Source organism: Dysidea avara, chromosome 6 (assembly GCF_963678975.1).
Source record: "Dysidea avara chromosome 6, odDysAvar1.4, whole genome shotgun sequence".
NCBI classification, from domain to species: Eukaryota; Metazoa; Porifera; class Demospongiae; order Dictyoceratida; family Dysideidae; genus Dysidea; species Dysidea avara.
This window is the reverse complement of record NC_089277.1, coordinates 18,869,111-18,893,236: the sequence shown is the minus strand read 5'-3', so window position 1 is coordinate 18,893,236 and position 24,126 is coordinate 18,869,111. Positions and strand designations below refer to the sequence as shown.

At 38.1% G+C, this 24,126-nt stretch overlaps 2 protein-coding genes across 2 annotated transcripts in view; one reads left to right on the top strand and one right to left on the bottom strand.

Annotated features, from left to right (window-relative positions):
* Window positions 1-4,783: 4,783 nt before the first annotated feature.
* On the top strand, window positions 4,784-5,290 carry LOC136259312 (nicotinamide N-methyltransferase-like). The gene has a single exon (XM_066052804.1). The coding sequence runs from the start codon at window positions 4,784-4,786 to the stop codon at window positions 5,288-5,290; it is 507 nt and encodes a 168-aa protein (XP_065908876.1).
* Window positions 5,291-6,509: 1,219 nt separating this feature from the next.
* LOC136259311 (protein mono-ADP-ribosyltransferase PARP4-like) overlaps window positions 6,510-24,126 on the bottom strand; it is a 74,436-nt gene continuing 56,819 nt past the window's right edge. The window contains exons 53-57 of the mRNA XM_066052803.1: window positions 9,954-10,098; window positions 8,179-8,337; window positions 7,876-8,126; window positions 7,726-7,825; window positions 6,510-6,748 (exon numbers count right to left, since the gene is read on the bottom strand). Coding sequence (XP_065908875.1) covers window positions 6,510-6,748; window positions 7,726-7,825; window positions 7,876-8,126; window positions 8,179-8,337; window positions 9,954-10,098 — 894 coding nt within the window. The remainder of the gene's footprint in view (window positions 6,749-7,725; window positions 7,826-7,875; window positions 8,127-8,178; window positions 8,338-9,953; window positions 10,099-24,126) is intronic.

Genomic DNA, 24,126 nt, shown 5'->3' with positions numbered 1-24,126 from the left:
GATTTTTATCGGACACGACTGAGTGCATGGTGCGGGCAAGCATGTTGGTTAATCTGACTATTTTACTTGCAACTTTGTCCATGTTAACATGGATTGCCCATCTTCTGTAATAGACATACACGAAATAATATGTGTGTGTGTGTGTAGTTGTGTACATGGGTAGTAGTTTTACTGGCCACTCGCATGGCAAAGTTTGTTTGGACAGGATGGAAAACAGGAATCAAGTTGGAGTGGCCTAATAGAGTGGTCACCTATTCTAGTACAACAGTCAGAAAACTATCTGTCGCATCGGCTTTCCTTGGCTGCACAACACGCTACCTCGATGCATAATGCAGTACCCCTCTGCGTGGGCAGTTCAAAGGCGCCGCGAGTGCTATAATTCATATATAGTACTACTGCACTAACCGCAGCGAGTGCATTATAATGTATAATGCACTGACCACAGTGCAATATATTTAAATTGCACTGGCTGTGGTTTTGTGCTATATTGCACAAGTAGGCTAAGCTGCTACGACACCTCACCTAATAGGTGGCAAGACGCTGTACTGTTATTCGAATTCTTAAATAGTCTAACATACGAAATTCGATTGTGGGGCCATACAGGGAACGTCACTACTACATTATACATGTGATATAAAAGCAGCCAATGGTGATCAAAGAGGCAAACAAGGCAGGTAAAACTGTATTTACATATATATATATATATATACGTAGTTACATACCTTACTAGTTTGATCAAGCTTCCTTCCACCTTAAATCGCTTTTTAAAATAAAATTATTCTAATTGATACTCACCATAACAATCGATTGTGGCGTTGCCATGTGATTCTATGGTGAAGGCTATGCTTGATACGTAATAATGTTGTTAGTTTTAGAGCACAGTAATTGACATTGGCATTCTACCTTATAAAAGAAATGTAGCTGCAGCATTGGATCTTTCCACCTATTAGGTGAGTGGTACATACGTAGCAGTTATACAACGTGCACTTGTGCTCTGCCTGTATAAACGCACTTCTATATATCATGAACCATGATAGTGGGTTCATAATAGGGATCGTCCATGTTTTTTGCAAAAATCCTAATAGAACGTACACCTAAAAACCACCTTGAAAAGCATCCTTCAACTCAAAACAACCCTCTGGTGGTTCTTTGCAATGAGTGTAGGTCCACTACTAAGTATCAAGTGAAAAGGAAACAGTATGTGTATTTCAGACAAAACTGAAAATTGCCATTTTGTTCATATTATTATTCTTATTATTCATAATATTATTCTTTCACAGGCATAGCGAAGTTTACAAGGAGAATCCTGGGATAAAAAGTAGCAAGGCTTGCTGAATGGATCATTGTGCATGTCCATGACCTATTTTTGATTTCGTTTTCAAATGGAAACAGCCCAAACCAGGCTGTTTCTTCTTGCCAAAACGTCATTACTCTCGAGAAGCCATACAAGATTGCACTCAAAGTTAGGTTTTTTGGTGTGCGCTGCTTGTGGCTAATAGAATCTGTCTTTACTAAACTCAGTATAGGCCAGAAAGCTTAATCTGGGGTGATGACTTTGTTGCAAGGTGGTTTTTTCGTTTCATGATTATTGTATGTGGGCGGATTATCCAGATTAAATACTCTAATAGAGCAGTCATGTAAATACTCTAATAATGCAGTCAAGTGTATAACAACAATCTTTGCGCTGAATTTGACAGCTATTAAAGGCACAATTAATGTAAATTGTAGCTCATATTGGGAGACTCTCAATCTGTATGCACATTGCAATTTGATCAGTTTCATGTTTGCACTGAAACGTTGACTGTGTTACTATGCAGAATGCAAAATTACACTATTCACCACAGTCTTCATTATCAAAGAAATCCATGTTAATTTGTACACATGATAATTATTGCAGTCAATAGTGTGAGAAGATATTGCTGAGATGATGATATGTTCCAACAACTTGCAGCAAATACTAGTCAATGATATAGGCCTATAGTTCGATGGATTAGTACATGGGCCTTTCTTGTATACTGGTGTTGTATATGCCCTCTTCCAGTCTGAAGGGAGTTCACCTTGATGTATAATGCAGTCAGGTGTATAACAACAATCCTTGCACTGAATTTGACAGCTATCAAAGGCACCAGTAATGTAAATTGTAGCTCATATTAGGAGACTCTCAGTCTGTATACACATTGCAATTTGATCAGTTTCATGTGTGTACTGAAATGTTGACGGTGTTACTATGCAGAATGCAAAATTACACTATTTACAACAGTTTTCTTCATTATCCATTACTGGATTAATGAAAAGTACACAAACTAGATGAATAAAAAATTGAAAATTTTAAAATAGGAATAGGGATCGCTGAAAAAAGCCACAAAACAAGAAGGGATTGCTGGGGTGGTAATGTAAACCACAAATCCCTATTTTGACTCACTTCAAAATGACAGAGCATGTAACTAAAAATTTATGACAGAGAGTCAAAATAGGGATTTGTGGTTTACAATACCACCCCAGTGATCCCTTCTTGTTTTGTGGCTTTTTTTCAGCGATCCCTATTCCCATTTTAAAATTTTCAATTTTTTATTCATCTTAATATTAGGATTTGCCTGATATATGCGTCCAAGAACACAGGCATACATATATATCAGGCAAATCCCAAGTGGCAATGGTATCAGTAATATATACCTCTTGAGCATGCTCACCTAATAGACGAAAAGACAAACCCCATTAGATTACACACAGGTATCTAAACATTACAAAATCATGGGCTACGGTATTTGTAAGATGCTATTCATATGTTATAGTTGATTGTTAAAAACTTTACAATAAACATTCTATGGCTGGATCAAAATTATTTGTAATTCTGATGCCAGAGCAGTCGGATGGGGGAAAAAGATTACTGTGGTTCAGTTAGTGGTTTCTGTTAAATCTGTTACATGCACAACAAGATTAACTCACAAGGAGGAAATATACTAAATATGGCATGATTTTCTGCAATGGACTATATTCATACACTACAGCCTGTACACAGTACATTTCTAAAGAAACAATTGTGGGTTTAAATTTTGTTAGTTTTAGTGGTTCTATTTCTAACCACAGCGTTAACCCTGTTAGGATTCCTAGGCTGCTAAGGTAAGTACAATTTACTGACTTTTAAAACATCTGAGCCATCATGTTACATGGTTGAAATGTGCTGTGTAGAAAAACACTTCCCTACATTGCTAGAACAATTATTCAGTGATGTCTAGTGGTCAAACAATACCTTTTCCTTCAAGAGAACACTTACCTACACTAATGTATTAGAGTGTACGCCAAATTCAAGCCCACAATGTAAAGCTCAGCACATAGGATCAAAGGAATCTAATGCTTTGTACTTCCTCAGGGATTTGTGGTCAGGGCTATATTATGATATCGCCCAGACCACAAGGCGATTATCATGATATCATCCTGTGTTCAAGTCAAGATATGAATATCCTATGGTTTCCTTCGATCTGCATGTGTCAAAATGGTATACATGTATGTACAATCAGGGGCGTAGCCAGGATTTTCTGGAAGGGGGTTTGGATTTGAAGTGCACAAACGTCTTTGGGAGGAAAGCCTGGGTATTTCCCCTGAACCACGTTTGAATGAAAATGATGCATACACAAACTGTGTCCTTGGGCAGTGACATTAAAAGGTGCCGTTTGTGCATCTAACTAGCTTAAACCTACACACTGCAGTTATTATTATTAGTAATGCTTTACAGTGACCAGCACTAAAGGTTTGACAGCAACATGTGCTGCAGCCTTAGGATTACCTAACTTAACAACGGCTGAGACTTAAATGACTTATAGCAAATAAGGTGAAACAGAAAAGGAGCCAATGTAAGGGAAAAAAATTTTCCAACTCCAGGATTTGAACTGCAGGTTACCCATTGTCTAGTTTATGCAACTTATAGAACTATAAACCTACGGGTATATCGTAATATATACTGACTAACTAATCTTCATTTCCAGACACTGACGTAATATTATACTGACAGCCAACTTCACTGAGCTTCTTAGACGGGAGTCCTCCACATTATAGTTGGTAATACTTTCTTCCGGGTATATATTATTCTCGGTCAGTCCTGCTGTTGACTTTGGACTTGGCTTGTACTCCAATAATATATTCGATACATCATGTGCCCGCAACATGTGATAAATAAACAAAACATTCATCATGTAAATATACACCAACTATTCATGGTCTGTGCTAACCTGACACATGTATAACACAACCACTCAAGTTTATCGCAGCTGCTACCTATTAAAAATAATGCATTGTGACCTTCCAAAGCAGTACAGAGCCATGCCAGTGTGCAAGTAGCTACAAGAGAGCTCAGGGCTGTAAGATTTGGTGTGATTTTCAAATTAAAAATTCTGCTTCTGACTGAAGGGGGGTTCATCCAAACCCCCCTGGCTACGCCCTTGATAATGGTATCTATATATGTATGCATTAGTATGTATAAATGTACAGTGACAGTGGTGTTATGGAGGAGCGTTATAATGACACAAAGAGATACTTGAATCTCCACTATCCTTTTTCTGTGCTTGAGAAGAATGCACCAATGGTTGCAGGCTCACTCATATCTCCACAGACACCTCAATACTTTCACAACTTCTATCAACAGTATCACAAGGAGTGGGATAATTCTACTGCACTTCTACTGGAAGTTGGAGGGGGTCCTTGTATTTACACATACGTCAGTGCTGTGCCATATGTGGCTAAGATATATCATGCTGACTATCTGAAAGCCAACTTAAATGAAGTGTCCATGTGGATAAACAAGGATCCTGATGCTTTTGATTGGTCACCTTACTTTAAATATGTTATACAAGAGCTTGAAGATAAAACTAGTTTTGATGCTGTGCTAGAACATGAAGACAAGTTACGTGGTTTACTACATGTACTTCCATGTGACATAAAGGCTGATGTCATAGTTCCAGCTGTTAAAGCACCGGTAGATATTTTAAGCAGTAGCTTTTGTTTTGGTACTTGTTTTGATTCCTTAGAAGATTATAAAGCTGGCTTGAAGAAAGTTTATGACATGATAGCTCCCAATGGCTTTTTTGTGTCACAGACAAGTTTAGAGCATACTTGGTATAGGTTTGAAGACAAGCGATATCATACTTCTTTTTCTTTGTCATTGGAAGATGTGGAACGGTATTACAAAGAAATTGGCTTTGATGTCCTTCATGCAGACTTCTGGACTAAGCCTATGGAAGTAAGAAACATTATAAATGATGCTGGAGGCCACAGCTTTGTTGTAGCACGAAAGTAATTATTATTATTCACTGTCACAGAACATAATATAGTCAGTTGAACTGCTAATGTAGGCATCACATGATTTTAATGGATGTATTTTCTTTTGAACAGTAATAATGCTTATATTGCTTTTCAAACCTTTTGCCTGGGTTTGCGAAAACAGGCCAATTCATGTGGGCACATATTCTGTCTACTTAGAAATACGTGAACTTTCAAAACACATAACTTTTTTTTATTTTGTGAGCATGCACTTTTTAGCCTCTATTAAGCCTATATATAGTAGTTTCTAACATGATAACAACACTTATAGCATTATGATTTTGGTGAAAAGATCGAGATACTCTAATAAAGCAGCCAGGCAATAAACTACTCTAATATAACAGTCACTTAGCTGTAGTGGAAACCCCTTTCAAAATTCCTGCATACACCCCTGAGATCTATATTAATTATGTGCATGCATAATTAATTATGTGCTTTTGTATAATACATGTGACCATTTAATGGTGCTTTAATTGTGTAAATTATTTGATGTCATACATGAAAAGATATAGTACAGGTTTATGTAAATGTTAATTTAGAATGTGCATAATATAAGAACTATTGTTATAATCTGTTTTACATATCTTGGTTCATTGATGTGATAATTTGATGTGTTTATGATGTAATTGATTTCAAAGAATTTTTGTTTTGTTCTAATATGTGAATTTTGCTCCTTCTATTTGTCTTCCTATTTATTTGACGGTTGAAACATCGCTATTATTACAATTAATTTTATTAAAGAGAATGCCTGACCAATAATGGTTGCAGGTTCATTGCTTTCTGTGTCAACTCTCCTACACTTACATGGCACCTATGGAATTAACTTGAGACACTCCAGTAAAAGCCACTAAGTGCCTTTCCTTATTGTACATGTATTGATTTTATGTTGTATAATGGTTTGCACATTATCCGCCTTGAAATGTAGCTATATTCCTAGTGGCAAATCTAGAAATTTTCAGTGTGGGTTTCAGATTATACACCAGGCCTAGGAGCAGATATAGAACTTTGCTTCACAGTATGTGAAGTACAGGGTCATACGTACCTTAAGGGAATTTGAAGGGGGGTTAACATACAATGCAAAATGCCTCATCACTTTAATTAATAGACAAAAATATTATGTGAATTCAAAAAGGGTACATGATGTCTACCACACAAAAATAAACAAATTAGCTATTATATAGGGTTGATGTGTTTGGTCAACTGTGACAGTTAGTAATGATCTTCACAATCACTTCATCCCAACTATTACCCAGCTCCAGTCGTTTATAAAGGCTGGGATGTTTTCTGTTGGCTGACTTGAGAAATTCAACTGCTTTAGTAAACTTTTGGTAATCAGTTGCTCTAAGAATTTTGGCAATATCTTCATCTGCTATTACAGCCTTGGAGACAATCTTCTGAACATACTTCTTCACATAATAGACAACAATCTCACTAGCTACCAAGACACAGAGTGCCTGATACACAGTGGCACCTGATTTGAAAACAATGCAAATTATGTAATACAAGATTTGTACATGTAGGTACATGCTATATAAGGCTACCAATTGTAGATTCCTTGTTTCCTTTCACCCGCCTGCATGGTGATTTTAGAGCTGCATGCAAATTTATTATTGCATTTGATAGTCACGTGACCTAAATATTATTGATACTGACAGAGAGTTCAGTTGTGTGGTCGTGTCATTGGAAAGAAGACTAGGTTATTGGATAGGTGGAGCCTGATGTGAGTTTCTGATGTTATTTAGTGCATGGCATCCAGTGTAATACTAGCTAGCAGTGAATCTCTTCAAGTAGTTAGCCATTGGTAAACTTGAGATGCGCATCAACACGAGTCTCATTCTCTATTTGTTATTAATGTGTGAAACATTTAGAAAATTCATACTGTTACAGTTGATGGTGCAGAGTCAGGCTAGCAAGTACAGTACTAGCTAGCTAGCACGTGTCACCACAAGCATGGCAAACCAAGCAGCTATATAGCTACGTAGCTAAATGCATTTTTGGCTGCTCAGGAAACACTACAACACTCAAATCCTTCTAGAGGTTTGAATCTAGTAAAATCTTTCAAATTACAACTAACCTTGAATCTAGCTCTCATGAATTTAAGAGAAAAAGCAATTTGGAGTTAATGGGCTCCCTTTAATATCCTTGATATTAAATAATAATTTTTAACAATAATAATAAACAATAGCCACCCGCCCGTATGGTATTTTTTGCCTGACTAGGATGGGAAACAAGGAATTTACAATTGTTGGCCTAATAGCATGAAGATGGTGCTGTACATCTCACAGCATTGCTTCCTTTAAACGTATGTTACTATATATACAAGTACACATGCAGTACTACATACTATATATGGCTATAGGGAACAGTGCATACTGTGACATATGCTATTTATATTCCTTCATATGCTCATACCAAAAGACTTGGCTCCAGCATTTTCTAAAAGCGTTATGATTTTCTTGTCATCCAAATTCAGTGAACTGATATCAGCCAAGGTCCAACCAAATGTTGTGGTCTAAGAAAAGTGTAAAATATTATAGATCAACAGCTATTAAATTAACACACATTTTGTAAACGGAAGAGTTGTCTGATTGTGATCTCCTGTGGCACATATGCCTGTCTCCTCCTTTCTTCTTGTTGTTGTTGACGACTTAGTTCTGCTGCTGCTTCTTCTTTTGCCTTAAGTGCTTCTTGCTCAGCTTCGTAATACTCTTCTTCAACGTCAGCCATATCCTCGTAACATTCTTCCTTGCTAGCATTTGATGAGGCACGATTTTTCACACTTGATTGTGGTAATTTGACTGCTTTTACTCTCTCTGTGTATCCACACCAGGTTAATAACTAATACAGGGTAGTGTTAGTACTTACTTTTGTAAGATATCATACGTTCATCATCGTCACTGCTACTGCTACTGCTACTGAAATCTTCATCACTATCGTAATCCTCACCGAAGGATACAATATCACCACGTTCATTCATTGTTGCTGACATTCTTGGATCCAATGGAGGGCCAGAATCTTTACTAGCTATTAGGTGGAAAATGTATAGTATGCATAGGCACATGTAATAGGTCCAAGGGGAGGTCATCTACACCTGCAGCTACGCTAGTTGACATTTAATCTCTACTGCAGCAGGGGCGGATCTAGGATTTATAAAAGGGGGGGCTAGCTCAAGGTACTAATCTCTTGGGTAGAGGTGTGCAAAGCACACTTCCCAGCATGCAAAGTATGCTGGAACTGGGGGGGTGTGGGGGCATGCCCCCCCCCAGGAAATTTTTGAAAAATAGATGCTAAAATACTGCAATTTGGAGACATTTCCACATAAAATTCATAATATTTTCTGCCTGTAGATATTTCATATACTGCCTTTAGATTATAGGTATGGCTTTCTAAAGCATTTTGCTAATGGAAACGTTTGGGTAGGTACAGACAACCAAATACATGATGCACCCCTCTCACAATTGCACAACACTGAATAGGTGCATGTTAGAATAATAATGTTGAACATGGAAAATTTTGAAATTTGAACAATACAAGATTGAATCTGAGAGCATTTTCAATGGAAATTGTGTAACGAAATTACGTATTGCCATATATATTAACTACACATCGTCAAGTGGATGAATGAAGCCCTTTAAACAAACCAATGCACTTCATTGTATGTATAGGTGCAGACAGATTTGGAAAAGTTCCATAACAGAACCAACTACATGAATGTTCTATTAGAGTAGTTAGCTGACTGCTCTATTAGAGTATCTCGATCTTGTACACCTCCAATGTTGATCCGGGTCCTTGTTGCATAAACTTTAGCATAAATCCACTGATAATACCTTGGAAAGATGTTTATAAGGTAGTTTTATGAGTATTTGTATTATTAGTAATCATATAATTATGCTAAGACAAAATTTCATTATAATACTCAGCATATTGATCAAGTAAAGCCTAAATATGAAGGGGGGGGGGGGGGGGGGGGGGGGCTTCAGCCCCCAAAGCCCCCTCCCCTGGATCCGCCCCTGTGCAGTCATGGCTATACCATTGACAGACTGAAGTAGGAATTAAATGTCAACTAGTATAGCTGCAGGTGTGGATGACCTCCCCTCTGACCTCTGTTGTTCCATTGCTTCTTTCATCTGTGATCCATACTCAAATATATAATTTCTAATTTTCCTTACACTTGTTACATATAAGGGAGCATGAATGCAAATTTGCCCACACAACCTTATGGATTCACCATTTTTCTCGACACTAGTCAAGTTTGTGACGGATATATATTAAGGATGAAGTGATGGCCAAGTGGTATATTAATTGGTTGGAGCAGTAGATGTCTAAAATGAGGCTCAGAATCTAACCCTAACACCCTTCTTAAGATGGTGTGTAAATGGAATCAGCAAGACAACTGGGCTACAAAAGCATGTCAAAATAATTATGTATTAATTTACTATAGCACAAAGGGGCCGTAACAAGCATTGTACAGACAATAATGGTACATCCTCATGTGTCCATGTGGTTGTTTTCAATCAAGGTTATAAATAATTTGAAGTCTGAGATCAATCACAGACCAGATACACATGCAAGCTGTGCAGTTGCACCCATGATCATGTTCCTTCTTACCACATATTCTATACACTTAGTCATATGCTAACCTGTGTACGATGTTGGTACACTCTTTAGCTTTGCTCCTTGTTTAATGGCACCTAATAATGCACCCCTGCCTCTTCCTTGTGTTCTAGATACTGGAGCTGCTTCATTAACTTCAAACACAGGGGCACCGTCTACTTGCTTTTCCTCCTAATAAAAAAATGTGGGTAGCACTCCAACATTTTGCAGTGGAAATACAACAAAATACACACAACACTCTGGAAATATCAAGACACGTGGTAGTGTGTCGTGCAGCCAAAAAATCTGGCATGCTACACCGTGAGTATATTTATATTTACAGGAAGAAACAAACATGATTTTCATGCATATGTAGCTAGTTCTGTGGTCCCTTCTCAAATTGGAATCATTTCTTTGTACTGCAAATGCCCTCCACTTTCAGCACCCCACATACTAAATTTGAGCAAGATTGCCTAACACAATTGTGAAATATGAGCCCTCAAATTTTAGCTTAAATTTCTTTGCTTTTTCTTTGTTTAGGGGGCTCGGGTTTTTTCACACACTTTACAAAAACCATTATAAAATGCAAATACGTAGCTCGATTTTCTTGAGCTTTAGTGCACTTTAAGAATCTATTGCAGCAATCTATTGCTGCTAAGAACATTAACTTGATAGAGTCAGTACAACGTAGAGCTGCAAGGTGGATAAAAAGTTATTTTGACCCATTAACTATTCAGTGGACTAAATCCAGTGATGAATGTTTGAGGGAGCTTGAATGGCCATCTTTGGGGCAGAGACGTAATATGGTTTTGTTACAATGTTATACGCTATTTTAAATAAACTTACTCCAATCAAATTTTCTGATTATTTTCAAATAAATGATCTTCCAACCCGGTCTCACCCTTTGACAATTCGTTGTTTACCCTCCTCTATCAATGCTTTCCGCCATTCATTTTTGTCAATTCGATATTTATATGGAATTCGATCCCTTTTGATGTGTTGACAACTTCTGTTAATCATTTTAAGCTAAAACTGAAATTTTTTGTTTGTTTTTAAACTCTAATTAATTTTCTGTAACTTTCTTCTTATTGTTTGCGTGTGTATTTGTTTTTGTAGCTGTTTGTTTGGTATAGTTGTATGTTGTGTGTAATTTTTGTGGGGAAGCACCCTGTACAGGCTTATGCCTTTTGTGTGACCCCTGTCATTGACAAAAATTGATAATAAAAATAAATAAATAAATATCATGTACCACGTTTGGTGCAAATCTGATAAGCAGTCATAGAGTAATGAACGATTATTTGCGTTAAAAAAGACCAACTTGTTGTCATACCTACAGGGTAAACCGCTTATGGGAATAACTTTAAAATTGGTACACATATAGGTTAACCAAACTGTTTGTGGTTTAAAAGAAATTAAATTGACAGCTATAGAATTACAAGCAAAAACCAAACAACTGTAAATCATGAGGTCAAAATACTCTAATAGAACAGTCTCCACGGGGTAAAAAAGTGCATGAAAAAATGAACTTACCAGTGTTTGAACCAGGGACCTCAAATCCTTAACCATGTACTGAGCCACTACTATCATGGCTGTTTACCTCACTTAGCTTTTATTTTATAAATAGAAATTCTAGCTAACATCTACAGTATGTACTCAATAGTAAAAGTCTCTAATTTCATAGATCTACAAATGAAAAATCTAGAATATTCTATGTGTGTCCAATTAGAATCCTTGAAAAAAAGTGTGCTCTATTAGATTGTTACAAAAGTAATCAATACAATAATACCATTGCAACATTTCTAGTACGTATTTCATCAAATCAATACCAACATTACAACCACTTTGGTATCAACTGGCTGGGTAGTACACTACTATTAATACCTACTTGAGCGAATCGTCATCATCATAATAATCATAAAAAGTACTATGCTAGCAAAACTTGTGACGGAAATTGTATTCTAGCATTAAAAGTACAGGATTTGTTTTGGTAACATTGAGCAGCTACAACATCATGTTTTGCATAAAAAATCGAGATACCCTGAATAGTCACTGCAAAATAAATTTTAAAATCCTAATATACAAATAGTACAATCATGCATATGTGACTTGGAAGGAATTTACTTTGTTATAAAACACTATTGCAAATATATACAGGCACTATATTACACTTTACAGTAGCAAATCTAGAATTTTTCAGAGGGGGTTTCAAGTTCAGGAAGTTTTCAAAATAACTGTGATCGCTGACTGAGAAGTGTATACAGTCCAGCTGGGGCTGTTAGGCTAAATCTTAACTCTGATACGTAGCTCAGTGGCCTACCTTTTATATCTACATAGATCTATAGCTAGCAAGGAATCAGTAAAAATCACTACACAACATTGTTTCACAGTTGAATCCAGGCCTTTGCAGAAAGTTTTGAAGCAAAACAGCACTTGTACTCATTAAAACAATAATAATTTTTAGAGGAACTTATATTAAGGCTGTAATGGCATTTTCAGTGATTTTAAAGGCAAATGTATGAAGTTTAGGCCAGTAGAAAGTCCCATTATAATACACTAAGTAGAACTCTACGTAATTTTATCATCTACCCAAATCGTGAATAAATTTGGGGTGCACACTATTTTCAGAGGGGGTTTTAGCTGAAACCATTGCAACCCCCTGTATTTGCCACTGCTTTATAATAGCCATAGCCATGAACAAGTAAGTACAAAGTTATAGAGAAATTATCAGCATTAACAGAGATCCTTTGACTTTATTATTGGATGATAGCTGCATTGGTAGAGCACTAGTTTATCTTATACCATCGTCATTGTATCTGTAGATAAGAAAAACAATGATTTGTATAAAAAACAAACCTCAAAGCCAATTTATGGTTGACGTTGGGATATTTAAAGTTCAAAAAAGTGAAATACATGTAAAAACAGCCAAGCTGTATAAAAGGGTGTGGCCTTCAAAAGCCTGGGTGAACAAGTAGTGAAATCAAAGGTGGCGGCCATGAAATGACTGCAATACTGTTAATGATAATAAATTTAAATAATGCACATCACCCAGGCTTTTTGAAGGCTGAACTCTTTTTATACAGCTTGGCTGTTTTTGCATGGATACAATATACTTAATTACAGCCATCTTCTGTTTCAAATATATTAAAGGCTCTATTGTGTGTGTAAGTGACATCTGTGATAGGGCTGGGACGAATATTATTCGAACATTTGCTAATAAAATGTTTAAACATTTGAAGCTTCGCTGTTAGCTTTCAAGTTACAGGTTTTCTTGCATTTACTAACATACCTCTTACGTTTTATCTTTCTAATCTTATTTAATAAGTGTATGCATTTAGAAAGTGCATAGCAGCAGTACTGAATGCCGCGATAGATTGATTGTAAATGGGCGTGTCCGATATACTGCAATCATGCATAGGTAAACACCAACTAGTGGCTAAAAGGACATTTCCCATGTATTATTTATCACTTTATAAGGTGTTTTAAGGCTACAACTACGGTAGCAAGCTTAACTGTGATGGCTTAAAAGTGGGTGTGGCACATGAAGACCGATTGTGCAAGATGAATAAGCAGCTGCAATAAAGACAGTGACGTTTATTTGTAATTCTTTTGTAGACTATGAGTGCATTACGAAGCTTCGAAGGATACTTTTATAATTCGAACTTTACTCAACCTACGAACCCATGAAACATTCAAAGCTTCATCCCAGCCCTAATCTGTTGTCACTGAGGAAACTTATGCACTTTCTTAATAAATTAATACTCAGTTTTTATGAAGAGAATATAGCACAAATAACAGCCCTGTATGCAAATAGAACAGTCATGTACCCTTCCCTAGTTAAGTTACACAATACATTTGCTTCACCTACTGTACATATGTACAAGCCATTGTGAGATAGAAAGTAGTGCTGGGACAAATGTCAATTTTCTACATTCGAATGTTCTATAAAGAAAGTAAACGAATGTTCGAATTATTTGTTTCTTACATTCCATATAACAGAACACATTTAACACTGTTTCAAAGCTGTAAGTGAGTCAAGGGTACTACATAATTAAAACTTAAGAACTTGAAGAACTAACTAGTAAGTAACTACTGCCTACTGGTTAAGAAACTTTGAGTTTTTGTTCAAGAGAATAATGGCTTCAACATTCTTGGCTTTTAAACAATTTCGGTGCTTAGCTGTTATGATTCCTGCTTTAGAAAACGATCTCTCTGAAGAGGCAGATGTAGCAGGTATGCCAAGGTAAGTTTGGCTAGGTTTGGAAACCTGTGCTCGTTCATATTCCACCAAACCATTACATCAGAATTACAAGGTAGTGACTTCTCAAGCAAAAATTCTTTAAGTTCTGTATCATTTTCAGATCCCTCTGAGTCATTGTCATCTCCTAATAATATATCCAATGCTGATTTTTTTCTTTTTTGCAGGTGGAGTTTCAGATGGTTCCTTCTCTTTGACAGCAACACACTGAAAAGAGGGGTTTCTACAATCAGAATCCTTCCGTTGTGACAGCTTTTCTCTGACTGATTGCTTCAAGTCATCTGTAAGAAATTTCAAGCTCTTGAATCAAGACAGTGCTGCTAACACAAGTGGTGAATCCTCCATCCAGGCTCCACCTTCTCATGATGGATTCCCTAACAGCTGTCTTGAATGCAATGATACTTGCTGAATCACCTTCCTCACTGTCCATGCTAGTAAACACATTGTGCATTATTGGAAAAATGCAAGATATTGACACTTTTCTTTCTGTACAAAAGAAAACGGTTGCTACTTCCAATGGTTCAAGCAATTTAGCTAACTCTTCCACTGATGAGCTGTGAGATCGAGGGTACGGTCTTGCCTTTTTGTGATGGTAGTATCTGAAAGTACAGCAGAGACTGGCCACCTGTTAGCTACTAAATGCTGAATCATATATAGGGTACTACATCTCGTCGTACAATCTATTTTGAGTTTTTGTTGATTCATATTCATTTGAGACTGTTGCTTGTATAATTCAGCCGTTGCCAATGTGCTGTGATGGAAATGGGCTCAAATGGCCTACTAATTTACGGGCAGTACCAAGAACTCTATCAATACACGCATTACTTTTAAAACCATCACTAATGCAAAGTTGCAGGATGTGAGCTGAACAGTTCACTCCGGCCCATCCCGCAACAGATCAGTGGCCCGTCTCATGTTTGATCCTTGATCATGTACAATACTACTGACTGTACAGTCAGCAATTTCATAAGATTCTAGTACCTCCTTTATAGTAGAAGAAATGTTCTCTCCCGTGTAGTGGTCAGGAAATGATTTGTAGCAAGTACACAATCAACGAATTCCCACTATGAAGTAAGGAAATGACAAATATGTGAAATATAAGCTATTTTATTTTTATTTTTTTCTGTAGAACTGCTCATCCATATATCGGTGGTGAGGGAGAGTGAGAACGCGTCTGATTGAGTTTGTCAGTGAGTAATGTTTTTCCACTTGTATATCGATCGAACATAAGCTTACCGATATGTTTCTGTGATGGTACAGTGTATCCAGGCTCACAGTACTCCATTAGCTTTGAAATCCTCGTCCTTCAACCATTCTCGCTGGTCGTAAATCATGAACAGTCAGTCCCACAATCAGGTTGTCTAGAATCTTCGTACGTGCTGGGCTACACTTCTGTACTTTCATTATTTAATCAATCTTGGGCTGTCCAGAATCACGAGTGTACACAGCGGAGTGGCTTCTTTGCAGGTGGTCCTGTAAATTTGACGTGCCACCATGGTAAGCAAACTTGCCCTTACAAAGGGTACAAATAACATTTATGCTCCCCTCCTTCTTAAAGTACTGCCACACATCCGACCTATTATGCTGGGAAGAGTCGCCTAAATCCCAGCCGGCACCTGAACCAGATACCATGGCGTTTATTCGGTTACAAAGAATGCGCATGTGACCCATAATGGACGTGTATCTCTATTTGAAATACGTAAAATTCGGACGAACCTTCGAATCTTTCACATTCGTCCCAGCACTAATAGAAAGTAGTAGTAGTAGTAGTAGTAGTAGTAGTAGTAGTAGTAGTAGGAGTAGTAGTAATAGTAGTAGTAGTAGTAGTAGTAGTAGTAGTAGTAGTAGTAGTAGTAGTAGTAGTAGTAGTAGTAGTAGTAGTAGTAGTAGTAGTAGTAGTAGTATCTTGTAGTGGTTGCTCTCCGCTACGACGTTTGTTCGACTAGTTCTCCAATTAATGCCCGTCTGGATAGTGAATCAGCTTATCGTCCGATGTCAGGAACAGACGACGACGCCGTTTCGTTACCCCTATCTACCGGGAGCTCTTCTACTGGACTGTTGAACGACACCCGTTCTGTGACAAGTACAGTTCGTGGAAAGCACCCATGGTCCCGCCTGGAGAACATGGAGTTGATGCGATGCTACTACGAGGCTAGAGCTGCTGGCAGAGGTTATCGGAAGAGATTAAAGAGTTTTTGGGATACTCGGAATCCGGACAAATTGTTTCGTAATACTAACAACTTGGCTTGTCAGGCACGTGCCATCATTAACTCGAAGTTACTGTCTGAACACGAGTTACACGATATACAGCGACATTGTATGTTAACAAAAACTGACCCATCCCCTTCAATTGATGATCCATTACTTGTGGAATGTACTCCTCCTGACTCACCATCTAAAGCCCCACCACCAGAGGGGGGTGCATCCATCAATGTTACTCCACCGTATGAAGTATTAGATAATTCAAGTGAGTTTGAGGCTTTGTTGAGCTTGGTACGGCATTGTGTGACTGAACTTGCTACCTCTGAAGATTTGAGGATAGCATTTAATCAGATATGTATTTGTCTGTCTGAGGTGGGAACTTTGAACTTAACTGCTCGACAGGCATTACCGAAGTTGACTCAAACCAAAGTAGTTCAGAAGTGGTTATGCTTGGTAAATAAGTGTGTGAATGAATGTATTCAGAGTGAACATTTATCATTTTCTCAATGTAATTGTTTAGTTATGCAGCATCATTGGCAGTTGTAAGACTATCTGGTCAGCGGTTTGATGGAGGAGGGAGACGAAATGACAGGGGTGCTTGGAAAGTTCGGTTGGAATCACAAATACAAAAATTGAGGGGTCATCTATCACAATTGCTGGCTATCCATCAATCACCCTCATTGACAGCTCGATTACGACATCTGAAATCTTCTTTGTTTAGACTTTACCATATTGTGGATACTCCTTCGTTTTTAATAGCAGTGGAGACTTTGAAACAGCGGATAACTTGTTTAGCAGCTAGAGTACGGAGATATCAAACTAGATTACTTCGGTTTTGGCAGAACAAGACTTTTAGAAGAAACCAAAAGTTGTTTTATCGTAATCTCGGGACTGATTCTAAATTTGATAGCACTGGAGCTCCTGACCAGTCTGAACTGGTAGCTTTTTGGAGAAGTATATTTGAGCGTGATTCCTCAGCTAATTTGAACAGCTCATGGTTATCTCAATTGAGGGACAAGTTTGCACAGGAGATTACTTCAAATGATATTGTACCAGCTATAAATTCAGATTTACTAACTGCTGCTATTCGCAGACTAAAGAACTGGGCATCCCCAGGCCCTGATGGCATTCAAGGGTTCTGGTGGAAACGGTTGTCCTCTGTTCATGACTTTCTGTGTGACTATTTCCACAATTTTCTTATGGGAGATGTGGATCTACCTGTGTGGTTTCCTGTTGGGAGAACTTTACTTATCCCCAAGAGCAATGATTTATCTAGCCCACAGAATTATCGACCAATTACTTGTCTTAACATCATTTACAAGTTATGGACTGGCTGTCTCACTTCCCTAGTATCTCAACATTGTGAGCACCACAAACTTATTCATCCTGCTCAGAAGGGGTGCTCCAGGGGTCAGTATGGTTGTATTGATCATCTCTTACTGACTAATAGTGTATGGCGACAGGTGAGGAGTAAAAATAGATCTATGGCAGTTGCTTGGATAGACTATAGAAAAGCTTACGACTCTATTCCTCACAACTGGCTCCTGGAGTGCCTCTGATTGTTTCAGTTTCCATCTGTACTGGTGGGTTGTTTAGAGAGACTGGTACTGCTGTGAAGGACCACATTATATTTGCGGGTACATAATAGTGTCACTACTCAATTATCAGAAGTATCTATCAAGTGTGGTATTTTTCAGGGTGATACTCTGAGTCCATTGTTGTTTTGTTTGGCATTGAATCCGCTCAGTTACTTGTTAGATAATTTGAAGGGATATAAGATTTCTTCAACTGTGAATTTGACACATCTAATGTATATGGATGACATCAAGTTGTTTGCTCAGGATGATAACGGTTTGCGGACTCTTGTGGACCATGTTAAGAAGTTTTCTGATGACATTGGCATGCAGTTTGGTTATCAGAAATGTGCCAAGCTGTCTGCAAGGAGGGGCAAATTAATTTTGATGGGACCTGTACCAACTTTAGAAAGTGAAATTAATGAGCTTGATTATGGTCAAACGTATCGATATTTGGGGTTTCCTGAGGCAGGAGGTATTGATCATGCTTGCAATAAGTCAATTATAACTGCTGAACTGCACAGGCGTTTGAAACTAGTGTGGGGGTCTCTGCTTTGTGGTCAGTTTAAAGTCAAGGCAACTAACAGCTTTTGTATCCCTTTACTATCCTATGGTTTTGGTATTGTGGATTGGACCAAGACAGAGATTGCCCAGTTCGATGTTACTGTTCGTAAGACACTTACTGCTGCTAAAAGCCATCATCCACGATCAGCTATTGAAAGATTATATTTGCCTCGTAAGTTAGGTGGAAGAGGCTTGCTAAACATTGAACACCTTTACCATCGGCGTCTAATCTTGTTGTCCCATCACCTGTAGTCATCAAGGGATGACTTAGTGCAGGCCTGTTGTGAATTGATGGTGCAGTTCCCGCCACGTAAGTCATTGTTGTCTAAGGCTGATGATGTTGTATCTTCTCTGTTGTTGACTGATGTTTTAAGTTATGAGGTTGGACAATTGAAAACTGCTGTGATAGCTGCTCAGAGGAAGAAACTTCAGAGTGTACTATGTGACAAGCCATTACATGGTAAATTTTTTACCTTCATACAATCTTCAACTATTGATGCTGTGAGAAGTTTCAAGTGGCTGCAATGTTCGCTCCACGGCGAGTCTGAAAGTAGTATTTTTGCCGTGCAGGATCGGGTGTTGTGCACTAGGGTTTACCAGGCAAAGATAATGCACACTCTGATTCAGTCAATCTTGTGTCGCTTGTGTCAGGAACAGGAAGAGACAATCCAGCATATACTTTCTGGCTGTCCTGTACTGGCACCAACTAGTTACCTTCGCAGGCATAACATGGTGGGCAGGATGCTTCACTTGCACCTCAGTAAGTCTTTCAAATTGCCAATATCTGCCAAGTGCTGGTATGATCACCAACCTTTGCCAGTGGTTGAAAATGAGGTTGCAAAGGTTTTATGGGATTTTGGTTTGTACACTGATGTCCATGTTTCATCCAATCGGCCTGACATTGTGTTGTTTTTAAAGAAGGAAGAGCGAATAATTTTCTTTGAAGTTGCTTGCCCTGCAGATATCAATGTACTAACTAAGGAGCAAGAAAAATTGAATAAGTATCAAACCCTTGTCCGAGAGATTTCCGAGTGTTATGGTCAACCTGTTGATCTTGTTCCTGTTGTGACTGGTCATTCTGGTGTGGTATCAGCTAACCAACAAACTCATTTGAAGCGAATACCTGACTATAACGAAACATTGTTTAATAACCTCCAAAAGGCAGCTATTCTTGGGACTATTAATATCTTAACATCTATTAACTTTGGTTGTACTTAAGCGTATGCCTGTATTACCAATATTATTCTGTACTATTGTACATGTGTGTCATTATTGCTCAATGAAAAAAGTAGTAGTAGTAGTAGTAGTAGCAGCAGCAGCAGCAGCAGCAGCAGCAGCAGCAGCAGCAGCAGCAGCAGCAGCAGCAGCAGCAGCAGCAGCAGCAGCAGCAGTAGTAGTTCAAAGAATCAGAAGAGCCATCTGAAGAAGATTCCAGCCTATAATGAAGTAGTTTTTGCCACCTTGCAGAAGGCAGCCATTCTTGGAACAGTTGACGTTCTTAGGAATGTTAATTTGTGTATGATGTAGCTTAGGCTTTGGCTTGTTACATCATTACTATTGTCTGTACAATGTGTTGTACATGTAGAATTTCATTAAATCCGTAGTAGTATATATATTAGCCACTACATTTTCTCCAACAATAGTTCTTGAAAATGCTAATAGGTTTCGCTTGATCCAATAGATTAATGTGCATGCAGTGTTTAGCTTATATTAATACTAGCATTGGTACCTGCCCTACGTGCAGGACCATCTCCACATTAAATATTTTAATGCCAGGACCAAGCATTAAACACCGGCACTGCTCATGCAGCTATGTAGAGTACATGGCGATGTCACATTTTTAAAGAGCATGAGGTTTCCTTATGCCATCGTGCTGAAATTAATGATTCAAAACACTAAAGTTTATTGTTTGTGGTTTTAACAGGAATGTAGTTCAATTATTCAGTGCGTCTTCCCTACCAGTGACTTCAACGTGCTGTAAAGAACAAACAAAACCTTCGCTGCTTTACATGCAAGACAACTAATGCAACAATAATTAATATATTGGGAACCAAGCATAAATATTAGTGTCCTATATTTGCTGTGTAGCATGCATGTCGATAGTGCTTTAAAGTACATGATCCTTATGCAAAACATATAGTGAAATAATGAGCATGCAAGGCTAATTAGTTAAACTGCATGCAAGCTCAGGCAATTGTATCTACAGTATACCTACATTACAGGTGGTGTACACATGGTACAGTTTCAGTTTCTACATGCTGTTTACCTTACCGACTGTCACAAAGAGAAATGAACTTGGGCATAAAGCCAACACAGTTTGCAATTATAGTTACTGCATGGCAAGCAAAGGTTCAGAACTTGTCCTATGCTATGCACTTTCAGTTCTGATGTTGCAGTGACACATATACCTCTTGCCATACAAAAACTCAGTTTTTATTAAGGTAATGTATAATCCTTTAGAGTGAAAGCATGTAAGCAGGATTATAGTGAAACAGTTGTGCCAGGTCAGACGCAGTTCCTCGGTGTAAACTATGGTATCTGCATGGTTCCAGTATTATCATTTTTCAGATGCACAGTAGTATCTGTCCAATCATGCAAGCTGCCTACCGTAAATTCCCTAAAAATTTGGCAGAAATAAATTAATTCCGTTCGTGTCTGGCTGAACAATTAGGAAAAAATGTACCAATCCAGTGCTATTGTTGAATTTTTAGGGATCTATCCCTAGTACAGTCTGCACGCTTCATGGCTATGTTATTTGCAATCCGTTTACTACTTACTTTCTGGATTTCTTTCTACAGGGACCCGGCAACAGGAATGTCTTGAAATGGAGCTGACGATACCACAACACTCGCTTGGCCGCAGCGCTATATACTATGATTGCCTACATTATCCAGGAGGGATGGTCAATGTCATTACTACATCGCTTTTGAATACATTCACCCAGACGTAATATTAAGGATTTCAACAAGTAATAAAAAATAGAAACCACAATCAATAATATTATTAAACTATCTCGTGATAAATCTCGCTACCAGATGCTGCATGAAGTGTTCCATGCAACAAAGCGTTATCTGAGGGTGTATCGTGTACAAGGAGATGTGGGGCCAGGAGTGATTTTATTCTGTGAACAGAACGAACCGTGCGAAGATCGTTTTGCGGTAGCCGTGATGTCACACGATGATATCGTTGGGTACGTTCCCTGAACAATTTCACACTTGGTGCTTCATCCAGCATCGAGGTAGGGCTGAGCGATACTACCGTTTTAGCGATATATCGCGATATTTTGAAAGTATCGATATCGCGATATTTTGTTATTAACTATCGTGATGCCATGCCTGTACATTACTGTCATTCAAAATCCATTTGTTATGCAGTACTAGGCTAAGAATCCTTGGAAATGATAAAGTCCACCCATCTGGTTTCCCCTGCAGAGAGGTGTGAACACCATAACAACCTCAAAGCATGTGTTACAATAACTGTTACTGTAAACAAGGATGATAGTTGCTAGTTTGCTATCACCTATAAGGACTTCCTGCAGGAATGCTGAGCAATATGCTATGTAGCACCAGCTATGATTGACTTATTTGTAAGTATCGTGAACTATTCAGTATCGTGAATAGTGGCTTTAGTATCGTTCGTGATACTAAAATGGCAGTATCGCTCAGCCCTACATCGAGGTAGCATATTGTGTGAGATCACTGGGAATTCTCAGTACTCAAGAGACCTCCGTAAACTAGTACTCCAAGTGCTGAAAAATTAGCGTGCTTATAATTAGAAACTTTCCTACGCTTGCTGAAATTTAGGGCACATTGCGTTCAAAGCACGGGGAGTGCCGAATATTTAGAGATGCCGAAATTTTAGGGAATCTACGGTATTTACTACAGCAGTAATGAGGTAAATCTGAACAAACAGTTTTGCATGTCAGTGCACACCTATGTGCTTAAAACAAAGATGTAGATATTTCTGGATACTGGTGGAAGAAACTTTTACCTACTCTAATACAACACACTGGACAAACACACAGATGGACAAATATGTTGGCAATTTGCCTGCCCTATCCCAAAAGTGCTATAAGAGTCCCTATGATGTGAGGCAGTTAAGTGCCAGTGCTGAAAAGCTGAGCATAAGAGTTTGTAGATGAAGACTTGCATGGAACAGATAGAACAAAAAGGTGCATCAAAAAGGTCCCAACAGTGAAAATAAAGATATGACCTAGGCGGGGATTGAACCCAGGTTGGTTATAAAGGGAGGTGCACAAATCGCCACAGTTGTTTATCTGTGGTTTTGACAGGAATGTAGCTCAACTTTTCAGTGATCCTTCCCTACACCAGTGCCTTCATTGCCCTATAAAGAGCGAACAAAAGCACGTATTGATTTGCTACAACAGAGATGATGGGCGTTTAATTTCGCTAAAGTCCCATGTCGATATGTGCTTTGCATGCCAAGATATGATGATCTAAAAGTCATGTTTTAAAAAGGTGTGCACAAAAAGGTACTGAGTAGAAAGAAAAAAAAAGCCAACACATGGATTCGAACCCACCTCTTTACACGCTAGTCAGGCGTTCTACCACTTGAATGATGTGCTGTAGTTTTCAAAGGAATGTTGCTCAAGTTTTCTCTACACCTTGGCCTTCTACGCACTGTAGAGAACGAACGGAAGCACGCATGAACTCGTGATAACAATCTTAGAGTTGCCAGATGATGAGTGCTTCATTATCAGTACAGATTGTGTCGATTTGCACCAAGTTTGGTGAGTAAGCGGCGTGACGGTCAGACGGACAGATGGCTTTCAGCAGATGGTATACAAAATGTGATACTACAAATGCACATAATGTATAATATATATTAAAGTTTATTAATTTAAAAGTAAAGTAGGGATCCAAGCAATAAAAGGTAGTGAAACAAGAGATGAATGATGGTAGTACAGCATAGCTTGGTAGGAAAATCCCTACATTTAACAATCATTTTGTTCAATGCCAAAGTAGGGATTTTCCCACTGAGCTATGTTGTAATATCATCATTCATCTCTTTTTTCACTGCTTTTTATTGCTTGGATCCCTACTTTATTTTTAAAATTAATATACTAGTTTATTTGGTTTTTTGTTATAGCATACAGCTATACAAGTGTGACTGTTCTATTAGGGTGACTGATGTATTAGAGTATCTCGAGTCAGCCTTTTACCTACCAGGGGGGGCTTTTATATTTTTACTGTGGTAGCATTATGAATATGTGGCTAATTAGGCAAATGCAGTACAGTTATACGGATAATTGTGTGAATACAGTACATTTATGCAGTGCAATTATGTAAGGAATGTTACGAAAACAACCCCACTCAGATAACATGATTGATCACGTGTATGACATTGTAAGTCACTAAAACTAGCCAGACCAATCCTACTATGACTAGAAATAGATTACATGAACACTTACTGATAGTCGTACATGGAATATTGAAGCAACAACCCCACTCAGACAGCATTATGGATCACATGCGTGACAGTGTCAAATGCTAAAACTAGCCAAACTAATCCTACCAGTTCGTTCTACAACTACAAATAAATTATATGACAAATTACTGATAGTTGATAGTCTGATCACCAAGAAAATCACTCCGAGCAAGATGA

Bases quoted from the DNA above. Each gene is read 5' to 3' on its own strand.
- LOC136259312 (XM_066052804.1), top strand. From the start codon at position 4,784: ATGTGGATAAACAAGGATCCTGATGCTTTTGATTGGTCACCTTACTTT.